This window comes from Humulus lupulus, chromosome 7, assembly GCF_963169125.1.
Source record: "Humulus lupulus chromosome 7, drHumLupu1.1, whole genome shotgun sequence".
Lineage (NCBI taxonomy): Eukaryota > Viridiplantae > Streptophyta > Magnoliopsida > Rosales > Cannabaceae > Humulus > Humulus lupulus.
This window is the reverse complement of record NC_084799.1, coordinates 11,809,265-11,830,282: the sequence shown is the minus strand read 5'-3', so window position 1 is coordinate 11,830,282 and position 21,018 is coordinate 11,809,265. Positions and strand designations below refer to the sequence as shown.

At 44.9% G+C, this 21,018-nt stretch overlaps 2 protein-coding genes across 2 annotated transcripts; one reads left to right on the top strand and one right to left on the bottom strand.

Annotated features, from left to right (window-relative positions):
* Positions 1 to 1,695: 1,695 nt before the first annotated feature.
* On the bottom strand, positions 1,696 to 3,357 carry LOC133790687 (uncharacterized). Its single transcript, XM_062228424.1, has 2 exons — positions 2,064 to 3,357; positions 1,696 to 1,794 (listed from the first exon to the last, which is right to left on the bottom strand). The coding sequence occupies exons 1-2, from the start codon at positions 2,860 to 2,862 to the stop codon at positions 1,760 to 1,762; spliced, it is 834 nt and encodes a 277-aa protein (XP_062084408.1). The 5' UTR covers positions 2,863 to 3,357; the 3' UTR covers positions 1,696 to 1,759.
* Positions 3,358 to 17,324: 13,967 nt separating this feature from the next.
* Positions 17,325 to 20,304, top strand: LOC133790686 (uncharacterized). The gene is made up of 9 exons (XM_062228423.1): positions 17,325 to 17,618; positions 17,746 to 17,855; positions 18,211 to 18,329; positions 18,420 to 18,517; positions 18,706 to 18,793; positions 18,879 to 19,016; positions 19,122 to 19,233; positions 19,386 to 19,525; positions 19,783 to 20,304. Exons 1-9 carry the CDS (start codon positions 17,557 to 17,559, stop codon positions 19,837 to 19,839), a joined length of 924 nt encoding a protein of 307 aa, XP_062084407.1. The 5' UTR covers positions 17,325 to 17,556; the 3' UTR covers positions 19,840 to 20,304.
* The last annotated feature ends 714 nt before the right edge of the window (positions 20,305 to 21,018 follow it).

Sequence of the window (21,018 nt, the reverse complement as noted above, 5' to 3'; positions counted from 1 at the left end):
GAAACCACTAGAAATAAGATATGTGCTAAGTTTGTAGTACCATTGTCTTGGGGCTTGTTTTAAGCCATAAAGACTTTTGGTTAACTTACAAACCGCATCTTTTGGTAGGGGACTATTGGATTGATACCCTTTTGGAATTGTCATGTAGACATCTTCATTTAAGTCCCCATGTAAGAAAGCATTGTTGATATCTAATTGGTATAAAGACCAATTTTTAATGGCAGCAACAGCAAGAAGTAATTTAAGAGTATTAAACTTTGCAACAGGTGCAAAAGTGTCAGAGTAATCAATACCTTGCTTTTGGTTGTAGCCTTTGGCAACTAACCAGGCCTTGTAGCGATCAATGGCTCCACTTGGTTGATATTTGATTTTGTAGAGCCATTTGCAACCTATAGCATGCTGGCCAGGAGGAAGAGAGACAATTTCCCAAGTGTGATTTCGGTCAAGTGCATGGAGTTCATCATGCATAGCTTGCTGCCACTCTGGAATGTTTGAAGCTTGCTTGTAACTGGATGGTTCTACTACCATATGAGCAGACAAAATGGCAGCCCTAAAGTGATCATTTAACCTATCATAAGAGAGAACATCAGATAAGGGGTAAGTAGTAGAAGACTTAGAAATAACAAAGTTACAAGCATAGTCTTTGAGATAAGAGGGGCGAGAAATAGTTTGGCCACTTTTAGAAGTGGTACCCACAGGAGAGGGATCCTCAAGGGTGTTATTGAAAGAAGAGGGCACTTGAGGATGAGGAGATCCTGTATCAAACACTTTGGTTAGGAGAAATGAATCATTAGACACAGTAGAGTTATCATTCTTCAAAGGATAAATATGTTCATAGAAGATGACATCTCTAGATTGAAATATCTGGTGAGTCTCAATATCAAGCAAAGTATAGGCCTTCATTCCATGAGGATAACCAATAAAAACACAAGCTTTAGATCTAGGTGAGAATTTATGTCTATTCCAATCTAAAGTAGAGGCATAAGCAAGGCAACCAAAGTTTCTAAGATGCTCATACGAGGGCAATTTATTATAAAGCAGCTCAAATGAAGTCTTTTTCTTTAAAAGTAAAGATGGAGTTCTATTAATTAGATAGACAGTTGTGGTAATGAGATATGACCAATAAGATAGAGAAATATGAGATTGAAATAATAATGACCGAGCAACATTGAGGATGTGTTGATGCTTTCGTTCAACCACGGAATTTTGTTGAGGCCGATCAACACATGAGTGAAATTGTTCAATCCCTTTGGAAGCATAGAAAGAAGATAGGTTAAGTTCTTTTGCATTATCACATCTAACAACTTTAATAGAAATGGAAAATTGAGTAGCAATTAGAGAAAAAAACTGAGGAATAACAGTTTGCACATCAGATTTTGCTTTAAGTAAATATACCCATGTAAATCGAGTGTGATCATCGACCATTGTAAGAAAATACTTGTAACCTTCTATGCTAATAACATGAAAGGGCCCCCAAATGTCAAAATGAACAAGATCAAAATGCTGAGAAGCACGATTATTATTAGACACAAAGGGAAGTCGTTTTTGTTTAGCTAAGTGACAAATAGAGCAAACATGATCATAAGACTTGTTAGAAAAAACAAGAGTTTTATTTATTGAATTTGAAATTGACATAGATGGATGGCCAAGGCAGAAATTCCATTGGTCCATTTTAGTACAAGTATTAAGAGTATTGTCAGAATGTACAACATGTAAGAATTGACGGTCTTGTTCAAAGTAAAACAGCCGGCCTATTTTCTTAGCAATCCCAATCTTGGAAGTCCGAGAGGGTGCCTGAATAAAGCATTCAGAAGCAGAAAAAATTAGAGAGTTATGACTATGTTGCAAGAAAGCATTAACCGAGAAGAGATTATGCTGAAAATCAGGTACAAATAAAACATCAGTCAAGATAATGCAGCTAGAAAGCTGAACAGTGCCAGAATAAGAAATAGGAATGATATGTCCATCAGGTAAAGTTACTAAAGTGGCAGTAGGATGTTTATCAATAGTCTTAAAGCATTTAAGGGAGTAACACAGACATGAAGGAAAGTCAACGAGATTACCAGATACTTGTGAGACAATCGGCATATTGGTGTCTGTGGCAGCCACGGTGTGCTGAAGATTCTGACTTAGAAGGGAGATAAGCTGCTGATTGAGCTCGGTTTGGGACAGCACAGGTGGTTTGCCTAAAATCGACCCAGAAGCGGAAGCTTGATGAACAGAAGGTTTGATAGCTTCATCTTGACGACGCTTGTCACCGTACCCAGGAGGAAACCCATGAAGAAAAAAGCATTTTTCCACTAAGTGACCCGGCTTGAGACAATGAGAACAAGTGGGTCTCGGTTTCTTTGATCTTGATGAAGGAGGCTTGGTAGAAGTGTGTGAACCCGCAGTAGCAGCAATGAAAGGCATGGTGTGGCCTAGACTTCTTTGTCTTTTTTCTTGAGAGATCATGGAGAAAACTTTGGACAGCAGAGGAAGAGGATCATAGAGCAGAATTTGGGCTCTCACAGAAGAAAAAGAGTCATTGAGACCCGCCAGAAATTGTATAATTTGATCCCTGTGATAATATCCAAGCAATCTTTCAACAACACCACATTTACAGCCACAAGAACAAGGGATAATTGGCTGAAACTCCTTAAGTTCATCCCAAATAGCTTTGAGACGAGTAAAGTAGGAATTGACATCCGAGTCACCTTGTTTGATGGTGTGGACTGAAGTGTGAAGCTGGAATATCCGAGGACCATTGCCTTGATTAAATCGCTCATGGAGGTCCTTCCACATAGCGGTGGCTGAATCTTGAAACATAATGCTAGCTGCAATTTCACGAGAAACGGATTGTAAAATCCAAGCCATAACCATATTATTACACTTAACCCAAGCATGAAAAAAAGGATCATGGGTAGGGGTTGAGGCAGGGACCCGTTTATAAACTAGGTTTTATTTTTAGCAGCAATGGAGATGGAAGCAGCCCTCTTCCATGGCTGAAAATTGTCTTGCCCTGTTAAAATATGAGTTTGTACGCCTTGGTTTTCCCACGGGCTGGTTAGCAGATCGGGCCTCGGACTAATCAAGGATTAGTCCGTAAGCCTCCCCAGGTCAGAGATCCGGTTTTCCAGGTCGTACCCACTTAGCTCGAGGCATCCTCAAGAACCCGCCAATGCTGCCCAAGACTAGGGGAAGGAGTCCTTAAGGCCGAAGGTTGGGTCAGTGAAGCAGCTCGTTGTGCGAGCTTATGCTCGTGGATTCCTGATCCTTTGTAAAGTCAACACACGCAAGATAAACGTGCCTATATCTGACATCACGTGTCCGATATCTCCCTGACTTTCCGGGCACGCATCAGGAACGTGCGCATTCAGACACCCACGGCTGGGTTGGGTCGTGCGACCCATTATCTCCTTACATACTGATTAGACCACACTTATGTGTCAGGTTTAGGAATTAATCATAAATGTTATAGAGTTGATATGACCAATGGTAAGGTCACGTGATGACCTCCCTACCAACTTCCAGGTGCCTTCTCCTATAAATATGGGGACCCTGGGAGTTGATAGGGGTTGGACAAAATAGTCTCGAAAGAGCCATATACTTTGTAAACCAAATACCCAGAATATATCAATAATATTGACTAGTGGAGTAGAAGGATTTTAACCTTTGAACCACTTAAAAAACGTGTCTTGAGTCACATAGTTCATTCTCTAAGATTTCATATCTGTGACGGTTCTATTTTCAGCACTAATCCCTTTCTCTTCTTCTCTTAATTACCTGTTGGCGAAGAACCGCGTCAACAGTTTGGTGCTTTCATTGAGAGCAAGTTCGATTAGTGCTACCGCAAACACCCAACTATGGTGACCACTCGATCTAGGCATGGCAACGAAACATAACCTCATGATGGGCAGGAGGCCCACCATATTACCATCCCTGATGAGCAAATTCCTGAAGTCCAGCAGAGGCCAAGAAAGCAGCCGGCGGGCCAGGAGGACACTGGTAGCTCAGCACCCCGGCCACCTAATCCAAACCCGTGTTATTATACTGCGGTGGAGATGGAGAATGCTCAACTGAGGAGCCAGTTAGCAACAGCCGGTCGGCAGATCGAGGATTTTCTGGCCCGACTACCCCCTCTCACAACCAACGTTAACGTTGGAGAGAGGCAAGGTGAGGCTCCTAAGTCTCGCCGGAGTAATCGGTCCAGACATAGTCGTTCAGATAGGCCTCATGCAGCCAACTCCGCCCCTTCATCGCACCATCAAGAGGCAAACTTCAGGGAAAGGCCTGGGGTCAGACAACAGGATTACAGCCATTCAGTGAGGACGTCAACCCCTAGCTCTCAACCTTCCTCGAGGACGCCCAGGAGAGCTCGAGGAAACTCCCGAAGGAGATCCAGGACGGGCCAGCAGCGCCAGCCCGTCCCAGAAGACCGTCCTGCACCTCGTCCAGCTCGCCCTGCGCAGGACCAGCAAGCTGCCAGGGCCGAAAGGCCCCCGCCAAATTTGATCCGTACGGACGGAACTAGGATCGCCTCCCCAATCAGGCATCCTCCTTCTCCAATCAGATACCCATCTCCTCAACCCATTCGGGACGTCCCAGCCTACGGGAGTAGTAGGAGAGACCCGCCGTCGGCCGGGCCTTCCTAGCGCAGCAGGGTGCCAGGGGAAGGGTCAGGTCGTAACCGCCAAAGACGCACTCCAAGCCTATCCAGCAGGAGCCACTGGACCGGTAGTCACCGGAGTGATCTCTCGGGAGGAGACCTGCGTCAGCGACTGAGTTCGGCACAAAGTATCCAGACTACACAAGGAGGCGACCTCTGAGATCACCTCAACTCTCACAGAGACGATCGAACCGAAGGTGGTAGGCAGGCCCGCTCGGCAGGGGTCCGATCCGAAGTACGTAACGGAGGGAATGTCCCAAATAACCTATCTCAAGATAGGAGGGGCAACAACCCACCTAATGTGTACAATGGGTCCGGAGCTCCGGAACAGCCCCGGAATAACCCAGGATCTCAGGACAAAACCCTTGAGCGCCTGACTCAGATGGAGGAACTGATGAGAAAGCTCCTGACAGAGAAAGAAAAAGACGAGTATGATTCTGGCGACGAAATGGAACTCTTCGCCCCCAATATAGCAGCGACGGCCTACCCATCCGGTTTCTGGATGCCCTATTTGTCAAAGTTCAACAGGGACAGAGACCCGTCGGATCATTTGGGAATGTTCAACACCCTAATGATGGCTCATAACATTGGCCCGGAGCTGCGTTGCTTGATATTTCCGTCCACATTGATCGGACCTGCCAGGCAGTGGTTCAAGCAAAGTAAAAGACAGTCAATCAGTTCCTGGAAGACTTTTTCAGCTGACTTCAAAAGGGCATTCCGCGCCTCCCAGGCCGCCCGAATCCAGGCAGACTCCCTAGCTAACGTAAGACAGCAGCCCGGTGAGACGCTAAAAGCCTACTTGAGCAGATTCACGAATGTCGCTGCTCGAGCTCGGGACGCTGACGATAGCTCTAAGCTCATGGCCATGAGAACCGGAATCCTGGTCGGGGGAGACCTGTGGAAAGATATCCAGAGGAAGGGAGTCAGCTCGGTTAACGAATTTCTTAACAGAGCCCAAGAATTGATAAACTTAGAAGAAGCAGAAGCTTCAGCCGCGGGGACCAGCCAGGTTCTCGAGAAGCCCGCTGGGCAGGGACGGAAATCGCGGTGGCAATCCCCGACGACGCGCAGAACAACCAGCCCGGCGGTGGCAAAAGAAAGGGAAACGGTGAAAACAGCCAGCACGGTCAGAAGAAGAATAAGTCTGTGGACAAATTCAAGCCCGTGTTTACAACGTATACCAAGCTCACCCAGTCTAGGGAAAACATTTTCCTGGCCAACGCTGCTCGGGTACCCTGGAAGAGGCCGGAGCCATTGAAGCACCACAAGGGAAAGAGAGATACTTCGAAGTTCTGCCATTTCCATAACAACATCGGCCACAATACCGACGATTGCAGACATCTGAAAGATGAAATCGAGACTCTCATCCGAGCAGGCCCCTTGGCGCAATATTCACGAAACAGGGTCCCAGCGGGTCGACCAACTCCAGAAGTCCCAGCCAATCAGCCCGGGCCTCGGGTAGATCAGGACGTCCCTCCTCCCGTGATCGAGGGAGAGATATTCACCATCTCTGGAGGGCCGCATATGGCTGGCACGAGCAGAGGTGCACAGAAGAGGTATGTGAATGAGTTAAAGACTCATAACGGAGCGGAGTTCGCCCCGGAGCAACGTCAGTCAAAACAACAACGGTTAGAGAAACAACCGATAACTTTCACGGAGGAAGACGCAGGCCATGTCCAATTCCCTCATAACGATCCCTTGGTCGTAGCAGTCCAGCTCGCCAACCGGAAAGTAAGGAGAGTGTTGGTGGACAATGGGAGCTCGGTGAACCTCCTATTCCGATCCACCTTAGAAAAGATGGGTCTGACTGTCGCCGAGCTAAAGGCCACCTCGATGATGCTGTATGGCTTTTCGGGAGAAGGATCGGCAGTGATAGGGACGATCGAGCTGGTAATCACCCTAGGAGAAGAGTCTCGGACAGTCTCCAAGCTACTTGAGTTCGTGGTCATTGACTGCTCCGCTGCCTACAACGCCATTTTGGGCCGACCTGCACTCATAGCTTTCGAAGCCATCACTTCCGTTCGACACCTCGCCATGAAGTTCCCAACTGCAACGGGAGTCAGTACCATCAAGGGCGATCAGCTCGCTGCCAGGGAATGCTACAGCATTTCCATGAAGGGAAAGTCTAAACCCGGGCAGCTGGCAATGGCCATTCAAGGCGAAGAGGAATCTCGGGGACCCAAGGCGGCTCCCGAGATTGAAAAACCTCAGATTTCCGAAGAGGAAAAGATCGCCCTAAATGAGGAAATTGACCCCCGAGTAGGCGAGGATAGATCCGAGCTCCAGGCTATTGAGGAGCTCGAGGAGGTGATCATTGACGAACAGAATCCGTCACGGACGGTTAAGCTTGGGAAGAACCTCTGCGACAAGAGAAAGGCGGAGCTGATTGCATTTCTGAGGAATAGCTTGGACGTATTCGCCTGGTCCCACGAGGACATGGTGGGGATTAGTCCGAGTGTCATCATGCATACACTCCACCTGGATAAAAGTGTTCCTGCCAGATCCCAAAAGCAGAGACGTTTAGGAACGACCCGAGCCGAAGCCCTTGAAGAAGAAGTGGCCCGGCTCAAAAAATGTGGTTTTATCCGCGAAGCCAAATTTCCAATTTGGGTCGCTAATCCCGTGCTGGTTCCAAAGCCCAACGGGAAGTGGCAGACCTGTATTGATTTCTCCGACCTGAATAAAGCCTGCCCCAAGGATTGCTTTCCATTGCCAAGGATCGATCAGCTGGTGGATGCCACGGCGGGGCACGAGCTCATGTCCTTCATGGACGCGTACTCAGGCTACAATCAGATCGCGATGAACCCAGCGGACCAGGAGCATACCAGCTTCATGACCCCAACGAATGTCTATTGCTATAAAGTCATGCCATTCGGTTTGAAGAATGCCAGAGCTACCTATCAGAGGTTAGTAAATAGAATGTTCGCGGACCAGATCGGAAAGAACATGGAGTTGTATGTTGATGACATGCTTGTCAAATCAAAGACTGCCAACAACCATGTTCCCGACCAGGAAGAATGTTTTAAAATATTATGAGAATACGGCATGAGGCTAAATCCTCAGAAATGCACGTTCGGTGTCGCATCAGGGAAATTCCTGGGGTTCATAGTCAATACCCGAGGAATCGAGGCAAACCCCGACAAAATCAGGTCACTGCTCGAGCTTCCTTCCCCCAGGTCGCGGAAAGACGTCCAAGGCCTCACAGGAAGAGTGGCAGCACTCAACCGGTTCATTTCCAAATCAATCGACAAGTGTTTGCCCTTCTACAAGCTGCTCCGGGGAAACAAGAAGTTTGAATGGACGGTAGAAGGCGAAAGTGCATTCCTCGACTTGAAGGCGCATCTGGCTGAGCCGCCCGTGTTGTCCAAGCCCAGGGCAGGAGAACCTCTTTATCTGTACATGGCCATCACTGAGGATGCAGCAAGCGCCGTGCTAGTGCGAGAAGAGGACCAAGTTCAAAAGCCATTCTACTACATCAGCAAGAGACTCCTCGGAGCAGAGTCACGATACCCACTGATGGAAAAACTGGCGTTCTGCCTAATCACGGCCTCGCGAAAGCTCAGGCCGTACTTCCAGTCCCACTCTGTGCACGTCATGACCGATCAGCCCATGAGGCAGGTGTTGCAAAAGCCTGAAGCATCGGGATGTTTGCTAAAGTGGGCGATCGAACTCAGTCAGTTCGAGATTTTCTATACTCCGCGAACTGCCATAAAAAGTCAGGCCTTGGCCGACTTCGTGGCGGAGTGCACAGGATTCCAGGAGAATCCATCAGAAGGCTTGCTTCAGGTCACCTCCCCACTTTCGTCGTGGAAGATATTCGTCGATGGTTCATCTAACAAGAACGGCTCCAGGGCCGGAATCATCCTGATATCCCCCGAGGGACATAGATTCCACTCGGCGCTAAGGTTTGGGTTCAAGGCGTCTAACAACGAAGCAGAGTACGAGGCTTTGTTGGCTGGGCTGAGGGTAGCTAGCGAGCTAAAGGCGAACTCCGTCCAGTGCTTCAGTGACTCCCAGCTCGTGGTGAACCAGGTTCTGGGAGAATATCAGGCGCGGGGACCAAAGATGGCTGCCTACTTGGCAAAAGTAAAAGTCGAGCTGTCCGTGTTTGGGCGAGGTTCGATCGAACAAATACCTCGGGAGCAGAACGCCAACGCAGATGCTCTCGCCAAACTCGCCACCTCGGGAGAGGCAGAAACCCTGGGGTTGGTGCCAATAGAATTCTTGGAGAAGCCAAGTATAGAGGGAGGTCAGATAGAGATCGAGATGATTGATATTAGGCTGACCTGGATGACTCCCATTCTTGAGTATCTCGTCAAGGGCAGGTTACCCGAAGAGCGTAACGACGCACGACGAGTCCTTTATCAAGCTCCGAGATATACGTTAATCGAAGGAGTATTGTACCGACGTGGGCACTCCCTACCTCTCCTTCGGTGCGTTCTTCCAAGCGAAGCGAAGGCCATCCTGCAGGAAGTTCACGAAGGATTCTGCGGAGACCACACTGGGGGGCAAAGCCTGGCCTTAAAGGTTCTCAGGAAAGGTTATTATTGGCCGACTCTGTCCAAAGACTCAGTCTCGTATGTGAAAAGGTGCGACAAGTGTCAGCGATTCGCTGTGGTTGCCCGAGCTCCTCCGGTCGAGCTAAAAATGATCTCGGCTCCTTAGCCATTTGCCGTTTGGGGAATAGATCTAGTGGGCGCCCTGCCCACCGGGAAGGGCGGGGTTCGCTACGCCGTGGTAGCCATTGACTACTTCACCAAGTGGGCCGAAGCAAAGCCATTGGCGACAATAACGCCAAAGAAAGTACTCGACTTTGTGGTAAAAAGCATCATTTGTCGATATGGCCTTCCTAAGAAGATCGTCTCCGACAACGGCACCCAATTTGACAGCGATCTGTTCACCGAATTTTGTGAAAGGCATGGAATTGTGAAAAGTTTCTCGTTCGTGGCCTATCCCCAGGCGAACGGCCAGGTCGAGGCTGTGAACAAAACACTAAAGACAAGCCTCAAGAAGAGGCTAGACGAGGCAAAAGGGGTCTGGCCAGACCAGCTCCCCCAGGTCCTGTAGGCATACCGGACCTTGCATCGAACTCCCACGGGTCACACTCCTTTCTCCCTAGCCTTCGGGAGTGAAGCAGTCCTCCCCATGGAGGTTAAGGTTCTGTCGCATAGAGTCCAATCCTCCGACCAAGACCAGAACCACGAACTCCTGTTCCATTCCCTAGACCTGATTGATGAAAAGCGGGAGGATTCGCAACTCCAACTCGCCCATTATCAACAAAATATCACTCGCTACTTCAACGCCAAGGTCAAAAAATGCTTCTTTAGCATTGGCGATTTGGTCCTAAGGAGAGTTTTCCTGGCCGGTAAAGATCCCAAAGATGGGGTTTTGGGACCGAACTGGGAAGGACCATACCAGGTCGTAGAAGTCATCAAGGAGGGAACTTATAAGTTAGCTCGACTTGATGGAGGGGCGATCCCGCGGACTTGGAATGCCATCCACTTAAAGAAATACTATCAGTGATCCACTTGTAAGGCATGGAGGGCCACTTTCTATGTATAAATAAGAATCGAATGTTTCTTTCTATTTGCAAGTGTGATTTTAAAAGTAACCACGAAAGACCCTTTCCCAGTTACTTGGGGGGCATATGGTACCTGGACATAACCAGGTCTCCTTAATGACTTAGGTGTTGACTCTTATCTATGGGTAAGGGTTAGCGCGAACTAAGTTTTCAAAATAAGTTCCTGGTTTTAACCGGGTCATAAAACTTAGAAGTTAACTTAAATTTATTGATCGTGGTTCTTCTTAAAGAACTCGGGATATGGATAAGAGTTAACACGAACTAAGTTTTCAAAATGAGTTCCTGGTTTTAACCGGGTCATAAAACTTAGAAGTTAACTTAAATTTATTGATCGTGGTTCTTCTTAAAGAGCTCGGGATATGGATAAAAGTTAACACGAACTAAGTTTTCAAAATGAGTTCCTGGTTTTAACCTGGTCATAAAACTTAGAATTTAACTTAAATTTATTGATCGTGGTTCTTCTTAAAGAGCTCGGGATATGGATAAAAGTTAACACGAACTAAGTTTTCAAAATAAGTTCCTGGTTTTAACCGGGTCATAAAACTTAGAAGTTAACTTAAATTTATTGATCGTGGTTCTTCTTAAAGAGCTCGGGATATGAATAAAAGTTAACACGAACTAAGTTTTCAAAATGAGTTCCTCGTTTTAACCGGGTCATAAAACTTGGAAGTTAACTTAAGTTTATTGGTCGTGGCTTTTTCTTAAAGAGCTCGGGATATAAATAACGGTTAGCATGAACTAGGCTTATAAATAAAAAAAATATATATATTTATAAGTTGAGATTGCCAAGTAAATCGTCTCAAGGTGAAAACACCTCATGAAAAGGTTACAAAGAAAATAAAAATAATTAAAAATGCTCAAAGAGAAGTGCCCTAGGCCCCGTCAGCTGGTCCTTTTGAGGTCGCAGTCTCATCCTGCTCCACCGCGCCAGAGGCCTCCCCAGTCTCTGAGGGCGGTGCCTCTTTGTTTAGGCGGGCTTGGAGCTTCGGCAGCAAGGAAGCCCAGAGGTCCGGCGACATAAAGGAGAAGTCAGCATCCAGGTTATGGGCCCAGCAGTGATAGAACAGGTCCTGCAGGGACTGCTCCGAGATGGCCCGCTCGGCTTCCAAGGCGGCCTCCAGGGCAGTCTGGGCCTCGGTCTTCGCTGCCTCGAGATCTGCTCGCGAAGTGGCAAGGGAGGTTTTAAGTTCTCGGTTCTCGGAGCGGCTCCTCTCTAGCTCGTCCTTCGAAGCCGCCAGCGCATATTTCACCGCCTGAGCTTCCTGAAGGGTGGCCTGGCGCTCAGCCTCCATCTCCTCGAGCTGAGCCTTGGTCCTAGCGATACCTCGATGAGCGGCAGCAATGCCCTGCGAGAAAGGAAGGATAAGTTGGCTAAGTGGAAAAACAAGGCATTGTACAAGTGTTACAACTTTAAAGGAGTGGGGCAGATTACCGTTACGGTCATGTCCAACGAAGACTCTATGACTCGGACCGGGCTCGTTGCTTCGATAGCCCGGAGATCCTTCTCTTTGAGCTTGTAGAAGAGGCCGACGACATAGCTCGCCGACTCATACACCGTTCCCCGGAATGCTTCTGGGATCTTTCCCAGATCCTGAGGGTCGACCGGGATGCGTACGTCCGGAGTCCCGACCTCCAGTACCACGTTCTGGGCGGTTGGTGGAGACCGCTGGCGCGGCGGGGGCATGTGTCCTGCTCGGGCAACGGGGAAGATCGCCCCCTCGACCTGGGATGGCGGGGTCTTTTCCTTCTCCTTGGCCGGGGATTTGGTGGAAGCCCCGGCCGCGCTCTTGGACTCTCGGAGCCTTTTCAACCTTGGCCCTGCTGGGGGATTCCCGCCGAAGACTACACCCCGCAAATTACCCCCGGGCTGAGAAATCTCTTCTGCCAAAGAAAAACATGGTTATTACAAGTTAGCAAACATGCAGAAGTTAAAAGCAAAAAAAAAGTATACGAATATTAAGGGAGCCCTACCCCCCGAACTGGAAGAGCCTAGGACAATTATCTCACGAACTGGCGCGGATTCTAGGTCCGGTCCTGACTCGGGGCTCGACTCCTCTACATACTGTCTAAACCCCGGGGCATAGGCACCCCTCTGAAATGATGGCCATGTGCGTAAGTTGGTCCCATACTCAAAAAAAGGATCGACCTAAAAGCTAGGGTGTTATCTACTACTATGGTACCCCTAGGCCGACTCTCTTGGTGATCCAGCACGAGTCGGTCAACACAATGGAGCAAGAGTGTATTCAGGTCCGGGTCCCTCCCGTGATGATGGACGATCTGCCTAGGGTTGAACCTAACCAGCCAGGGGTCTGTAGTGGCCTTATCTATACTCTTAAACAAATAAGGGTTACCTTGGCCGGAAGGACCCGCGGCTGCTCCGGTTCAGATCCTCTCCTCGTCCATCCCTTGAGCGACCTCCAAGGTCCTCTTTCTATTCCTCACGAGCGGAACTTCAGCTGTGTCGTCCTCCTCTTCCGCGACCTCCTCCACTATGATAGGTCTGTTTGCGCGAGCTGGGGGCCCTCGGGGTCTCTTCAGGTTCAGAGTCTGATTTGGAAAAATCAGTTTGCAGAACGCCATCGTCTCGTCCGTCACGAGCACGCGGTAGTCCTTTTCGCTGGGGGGCAAGCCCGCCAGTGTTTCATATTGACCCCCGAGGGTCGCAGACTTCTCGGTCCTCGCGTAAATGGCTGCAAGAGTTGGGCTGGAGTCAGAATGGAATACGGGAGAGCTAAAATTAAACAAAACTCAAAAGGCGAGCTAGGGTCAGGGTTCACTTACGAGGACGATTGAAGTAGTGGTGCTCACAGTTCCGGAACCCAGTTGACATGAAAAACTGGTCCTTGAAGTCATTTGGATGACTTGGCAGCTCGATGACCGTCGCCGTATTTGGAAAACGGGTTAAATAGTAAAACCCGTCACCTCGCCCTCGCTGATCCGGGCTGGCTTTGAGGCAAAAGAAATATAAAATATCAGCAGGAGTAGGGACCTCCCACTCCTACTTCTTGAACAAGTACCTCAACCCCGCCAGCAGATGGTAGGAGTTGGGGGGAAGCTGAAATGGGGCCAGCCCCACGTAATTCAGAAAGTCGGCGAAGTACTGGTCCAGGGGGAGGAAGGCCCCTGCCTTGAAGTGCTCACCGCTCCAGGCCGTGAACGATTCGTCTAGCGGCGTACAGCTCCGCTCGCCCTCCGCGGCAGGTCGGGCTATGACTGAGGCCTTCCCCAGTGGGTTCTTGTGGGTGAGAAAAAGTTTGTTGATCTTCGCCTGGTCAGTCACCTTTGAGACGATCCTCTCCGCCTCAAAGAATGCATTGGGGGCCACCTCGACTTGTCTCTCCACGGCCGGGCCAAAGTGGGGGATCGGCGAGCTGGGCATCACCGCTTTTCCTTTTTCTTGCTGGGAGATCGAGCTTCCCACGTTCTTCTGAGGCAAGTCCCTTTTTGGAGCCATCTGGTCGCCTATCGAACAAAAGAAAACACTTTAGAAAAGGCGACCCAAGCAGAAGGACGAAGCAATTATTATTTACACGAGCTGAGGTAAGCCCAGCCCGTGGAGAGTGGAACCACGCGGTTCAATGAACACGCGCGTATGCTCCCAACAGATCCCAGGTTTACTCAGAATTCGTGTGTCAGGGGGCTCAGAGTAAAAATTTGCCTTGGGGGGAAAGTTCCAACAGGCAGAACGATGCAAAACCGCTTTTGAAGCGTATCCCCTAAGCTACCCGGTTTTGCACCCAAAGTTCCTAAAAATCCTAACCATAAATTGTTCCTGAAGAAACATCTTGAAACCCATACTCTAAGGCAATTTCCTACAACAAGTGTGCCCTAGCCTAAAAGGGGCTGTTGCCCTCCTACCCACGCAACCCAGAAAACCCTTGCATGCGGCTACAGTAAAAAAAATTTTTACCTAAGCTACAGCGGCATTTCTTTTTCAAAATGACCAGGGTCAGAAGACTTACAATATATGGCTGGATGGAAAACGTGAGTGTTGCGTTGATAGGAGCCTCGTCAATACGATAGCTTCCAAAGCTTTGGAGGAACTCGTGCGCCTGAGCTTCGAGAACAAGGAAAATGGTAGCAGTAGAGTCGAGGGTTTCGTTCTTCTGAGAGTCAGAGAAGGAAGAAGGAAAGAGATTTTGGGAAATTTCTGAATGAAGGGGTGGTCCGTGCGTAGGATGGCCACCCCCTTTTTTATATAAGGGAAGGATCACGTGAAGAAGGCTCTTGGATGACCCTAGTGAGGGATCCGAGGCCTTCCACTCGAAATATGAAACGACGGCTGGGCAATAGGCTAGGCCATTAAATGCGGTTCTCGTAAAACGTACCGTCACCACCCACGGCGTTCCACGTATTAGACGCCTGCACAAAAAGTGGAATGTGAAGGGTTGTAGGGAAGTCTAAAAGCCCCTACTGTGGTCTTCTATATATGACGTCATATACCACGAGCAGGAGCTTGGGGGGCAGATGTACGCCTTGGTTTTCCCACGGGCTGGTTAGCAGATCGGGCCTCGGACTAATCAAGGATTAGTCCGTAAGCCTCCCCAGGTCAGAGATCCGGTTTTCCAGGTCGTACCCACTTAGCTCGAGGCATCCTCAAGAACCCGCCAATGCTGCCCAAGACTGGGGGAAGGAGTCCTTAAGGCCGAAGGTTGGGTCAGTGAAGCAGCTCGTTGTGCGAGCTTATGCTCGTGGATTCCTGATCCTTTGTAAAGTCAACACACGCAAGATAAACGTGCCTATATCTGACATCACGTGTCCGATATCTCCCTGACTTTCCGGGCACGCATCAGGAACGTGCGCATTCAGACACCCACGGCTGGGTTGGGCCGTGCGGCCCATTATCTCCTTACATACTGATTAGACCACACTTATGTGTCAGGTTTAGGAATTAATCATAAATGTTACAGAGTTGATATGACGAATGGTAAGGTCACGTGATGACCTCCCTACCAACTTCCAGGTGCCTTCTCCTATAAATATGGGGACCCTGGGAGTTGATAGGGGTTGGAAAAAATAGTCTCGAAAGAGCCATATACTTTGTAAACCAAATACCCAGAATATATCAATAATATTGACTAGTGGAGTAAAAGGATTTTAACCTTTGAACCACTTAAAAAACGTGTCTTGAGTCACATAGTTCATTCTCTAAGATTTCATATCTGTAACGGTTCTATTTTCAGCACTAATCCCTTTCTCTTCTTCTCTTAATTACCTGTTGGCGAAGAACCACGTCAACAGAGTTGATATCAGAAAATTGGGATTGTCTCCGGTTCCCAAGTGATAGATGTGATCAAATTGAGAAGGTTGACATATAGGGGCTGTTGAGGCACACGGAATGCCAAGGCTCGGAGGACCATCGCCAGAAGGAGCAGAGCACCTCGGGAGAACAGTGGCCGGAGGAGGGGGCTGAGGACCCGGAGAGGGAGGCGATGGGGCAGCTGGCAGACCGTCACGAGGAGGTGAGGAAGACGATTCAGCAAGAGGCGCAGCAACACTAGGGTTCGGAGAAGGACCAGGCGCCATGGCCGGAGCTGAAGGAGACGCACCAGGGACGGTGGCCGGCGCAGGGGGCAAGCTGGAGACCGATGAGCTTCGTGGCTGAGATTGTCTTGTGCGAGCCATGAGCAACGAACCAGGCGGCTGAGCAGGGAGGATGGACGCGAACCAGGCGGCTGAGCAGAGGACACAGCTGAGCAGAGACGACCCACGCGAACCAGGCGGCTGAGAAGGTCACGGTTGAGCAGAGAGGACCCAGGCGGCTGAGGGTTTCAAGAACAAGGGAGGGTTTCGGTTTTTTCAAGAAAAGGGTTTCAAAAAAAAGCAGAAGAGGGTTTCAGTTTGTGTTTCCAAGACAAGGGTGACAGAGAAAAAAACAAAAACAGGGTTTCAAGAAAAGGAATATACTCTCTGATACCATATTAGTGAATACCCACGAGACAATGAAAGAAAACCTCTCTAACTTTATTATTACACAAATGACCCTTATATAACCAAAGGTCCAAGAGTACAAACCAAACCACAACAGAAAATACACACCTAACAGAAACCAGTTACAACAACCAAATACTAATATTCCTAATACTAATATTCCTAATAACTTAAAAACTATGTTGTTAGAGCATCTCCAACCTGACACCAAATTTGGTGTCAAAAATTATTTTCACTCTAATCACAATACTAAAAACTACACAATTTTTTTTTCTTTATTATTATATTATTTTTTTAAATAAATTGAATATTCTTTTTATTATTATATTAATTTATCAAAATCATCACAATTATTATATCTAATTAATGTTTTAAATAAACTACTCATTAATTACATGACAATAATACTATATAAATAATTAAAACTCCATAAATTAAAAGATCATATTGCATGTAGTAACATAAAGATTACATCACTAGAGAAAAAATATTACATTTATGGAAAAAAAATATTACATTACATTAGATTAAATTAAACCTAAAAGACACACTTGAAAATATATTTTTTAATTTTGTGAGTTACCATATTCGTCCCACAAGTGCTCAAATTGTAATGTGATTGTGAATGTTGAGAATGCGTACTATTGATTATAATGAGAATGTGATGTTTAATGTGTTCAATTTTAATTTTTTTAATGTGTCTTTAAATTTGTAACATGTAATATTAAAAAAAAAATACAAATCTTTAATAATCTTTAATAATATTTTTTTTATGGTATATACAATTTAATCTCCACATAATAAACTAAATTTTAAATTATATATATAATAATATAAATATATATATAAATAACAATATAAATATATATAATAAAATAATAAAAGAAAAAAAAAAGAGTTAATACCGTGTGCTACAGTACACGCGGCATATATACTGTATACTGTAATAAACACAGCAAAATATAGTAGATTATAATGTTACCTTGGAGAGATATCTGCACAAAATATAACATTTTACATTGTAGATGCTCTTACATTCAATTTTTTTCTTCATCAAAATTAAAATTAGGGTTAGGAGTCTATTTAAATAATTTTACAAAATATATAGTCCAAAAATAACTTTTTTAAAACAAACAATTCAAAGAGCTGATAAAAACACATCATCCAAAATATATAAATTTTTAAACAAATAAAATCCATAGATAAATAACTCGAAAAACCCAATCCGAACCGCACCCGATGGATCCGAAAATAACAAAACTCGTTTCTAGCGGGCTAAATCCGACCCGAACCCGATTAGTAAAACCGTAAATCTACCCAGCCGCCTCCTCTATCTCTCTCTCACGATCCCTCGTTCCTTCCCGACCGTCCGTAGGTGTCGCCGTGGGTGTAAAAGATGCAGAACGATGAGGTTATATGGCAGGTTATCAGGCACAAGCACTGCAGTTTTATGGCCAAGTTAGTCTCTTTTTCATATTTTTGTAAAGCTGAATTTCTCTGTTCTACATTTTCCATTACTGGCCATCTTAAAAGTTTTGATGGGCAATTTGTAAAAAAGTGGTAATTGGTGTTTTGGGTGTTGTAGAATTGAAACTGGGATTTTTTGCCGAAACCCATATAATGTGACTGGAATCTGTAACCGGAGCTCTTGCCCTCTTGCCAATAGTCGCTACGCCACCATTCGTGACCATGATGGTAATTGGTTTTCATTTTCCCTTGCTCTAATGTTATGATTTTCAAATTTTTTATTTGCTTTTGTTTGGTTACTTAGAAAGTAGAAGACTCATTAGGCTTGCCCATTTCTGTCTTTTATTTGTATGTGTGTGCTATCAAGGTTTGTTTTACCTATTTCATGAGAATAGTTTACTGGGTCTCATTGGCTAAAATTGTTAACTTATGAAATCAACTTTGAGAGAAGATAAATGATCTTTTGCAGCTTTAGTTCCGTAGCTATTTGGCTTAAAGTATGTTCCTTTATGGGGTGTTATAACTTATATGATTTGAGCATTATTATTTATATATATTATTATGTTATGTGATTGTATTGCAGGAGTGTTCTATCTTTATATGAAAACAATTGAAAGAGCTCATATGCCTAACAAATTGTGGGAAAGAGTTAAGTTGCCCAGGAATTATGAAAAAGCACTCGAAATCATTGACAAACATTTGGTATTAAAATTCTCCATTAATTATGTAATGAATTATTTTGATCCAAAGGTGTTTAATTGCTAATTTTTAATTACCCTCTTAAATTCACAGATGTATTGGCCTAAATTTCTTGTACACAAGACGAAGCAGCGGCTGACAAAAATGACACAAATGAGGATACGGATGAGGAAGCTTGCATTAAAAACAAGGTTTAGTTTATCTCATGTTATTGTTGCTTCGCTTTTCATCATGTGATGTCTTAATTGATCCTAAGATAAGACATTATTATGTGTGCATAAAGTTCATGATTTGATTAGCTATTGCTGAGTGATATCTTTTACATGATGCATCTAACTTGTAATTTTTTTTTCCGCTCTTCTGTTTTTGTGTCTAACAGGGAGAAAATAATGACAACACCTAGAAAAGAGAAAAAGAGGGAGTCTAGGAGAGAAGAAAAGGCTGAAAAAGCTGCTTTGTTGGATAAGGTTATAAATCTGCAATGCTGTACTAATGTTTAAAAATTATGTTTTCTCCAACGGATCTATAAAGGGTTTGGGCTTTTTTCCACAGAGTATCGAAAAAGAATTACTAGAACGCCTTAAAAAAGGAGTTTATGGTGATATATATAACTATCCTGTCAAAGAATACAACAAGGTTCTCGAGCAGGAAGAATTACAGCTTGCCAGCGAAGAAGAAGAAGTTGAGGAGGTATTCTTGTATAATATGTCCTTTTTTATGTTACTGTTGAAAATGTGAATTGTATGGACTGCTTATATTTCCTCCTCTGCTCTTTTCTGTTCTTGGAAAATGCAGGAACCTGAGATTGAATATGTTGAAGGTTATGAGGAACTTGAGGAAGAGGATGATATAGAAGATTTTGATGGTCTTGGAATTGACCAAAGTCACACGGATGATGATGATAATGGTAAAGCTGGTTCTAATGTCCTATTTGTTTAACATTTAAACCTCCTATATCCCGATTTGCTCTGTTTTTATTTTGCTTATTGGTTATAAGACTATGGGGAAATGCTCAAATATATCCATGAGATGTAACTCATATAAAGCTGACTCTTGTAGTTGGACTGGATGAAGATGATGAAGATGCGGAACCACTTCTTCGCAAGAGAGTAAGAAAAGAGTCTGTTATGGCTGCTAGAAAGATTGAGAAAGATGGAGCTGTTGCTAAATTGAAAAAGAAGGCGAGGGTAATTGTTGAGGTAAATATGCAAACTTACAGTTTGTTATGAACATATCATTGTGTAGAAAATGATCTTTTATTCCTTTAGTGGTGTAGATTTCTTCTTATAACTGAATGGTAGAGATGTGTATTACTTTTGTTGTAAATTACCAGAGTTCTGTCAATAACTAAAATAGTGTTATCAGTCCCTCTCAGTAAATAAACTATGGGTAGCTTGATATAATAATACTGTCTATTATAGCTAGCTGAATATGCATAGTAAATAACGTTTGTCAGGTTGAGCATGAAGAAGATGGTGATGGAAGACAGAAGGCAGTCCAAAGTATTGCTTGATTTTTTTGCCCCATGAAAGATATTGCTGCAGGGGTCCTTTCTATGAGGTCAGATGTAGATTTTTCCCAAAGCTTACCAAGCCAAAAGAAAGTAGAATAGGAAAAACTCGCAACTACAGACAACAGAATTTTGATAGTTGGGTCACCTAATTATAATTAAAACTATTTCATTTGAAGAGAATTTTGTCCGAGATGCTAAGTTTTGTTCTTTATTCTCACCCACCTGTATTTTAGGAGTAGAATATTTTTCGAAAAATGATCACATTGAGTTTTTTTTTTTTAACCTTATTTAGTTAGGGAGACATTGTTTGTTGGTTTCAATCTGTAGACATTCTTTGAACTTCGCAAGGTAGGCTGTTTTTTGTGCTTATTCAACTAAATTGCTTGTAAATGAAAGTGGGTTCCTTATACTTGTGAATGAGATCCAATTGGATTAAGGAGAAAAGATAGGGAATGTTTTTTTCCATGTTCTCCTTAAGTAATGACATTGCCCTTCAAAGATTTTATTTTTTATGTTTTAAAATTAAAAGATATGTTTACCCTAAAATAATCAAAAAAATTATTATTATATATATTTTTAGAAGAAGGCTGCATTATGTTTGGATTGAAATAAAACACAGTTATAAATAAGAGGAGTTTTTTTTCTTGGTCATCTTGCCTAAGGGTGTGCTTAACTAATTCATGGGTCACATTGTTAAATTACAATTAGAAAATTAGACAGTAGAGCTTTAATATAAGAAAAGATAACTCCTAATTCATTACTATACGCAATGTTATTGATTACAGACAAGACTAAGGAGAGTGAATTGGAGAAAATGCTTGAACTAGAAGACCAATAGATTGAGCCCAATTTAGTCCCATCAAAAGGGTAAGTGCTTCGGCTTGAAATGTCGTTGAGACACTTGTACCACCAAAACAATAAGGCTTGAAATGCCATTAAAGACACTTGGAATCTTGGATTACCAAAACATTAAAGTAAGAGACTTTTTTTACAGACATGGCTGCAATTGACACTGTAGTTGATGTTCTCAGTTCGGGCAAATGTTTTTTCTAAGCACATCCAAACATTATGAGATGTTCTTAGTCTTGTCGTTGGACTAAGAGTGTCTTTCAGTCATGGTGCCCATTGTTAAACTTTTGAGTAGTTGGTCTGTTCATTTTAATAGGTAGATAGGAATCT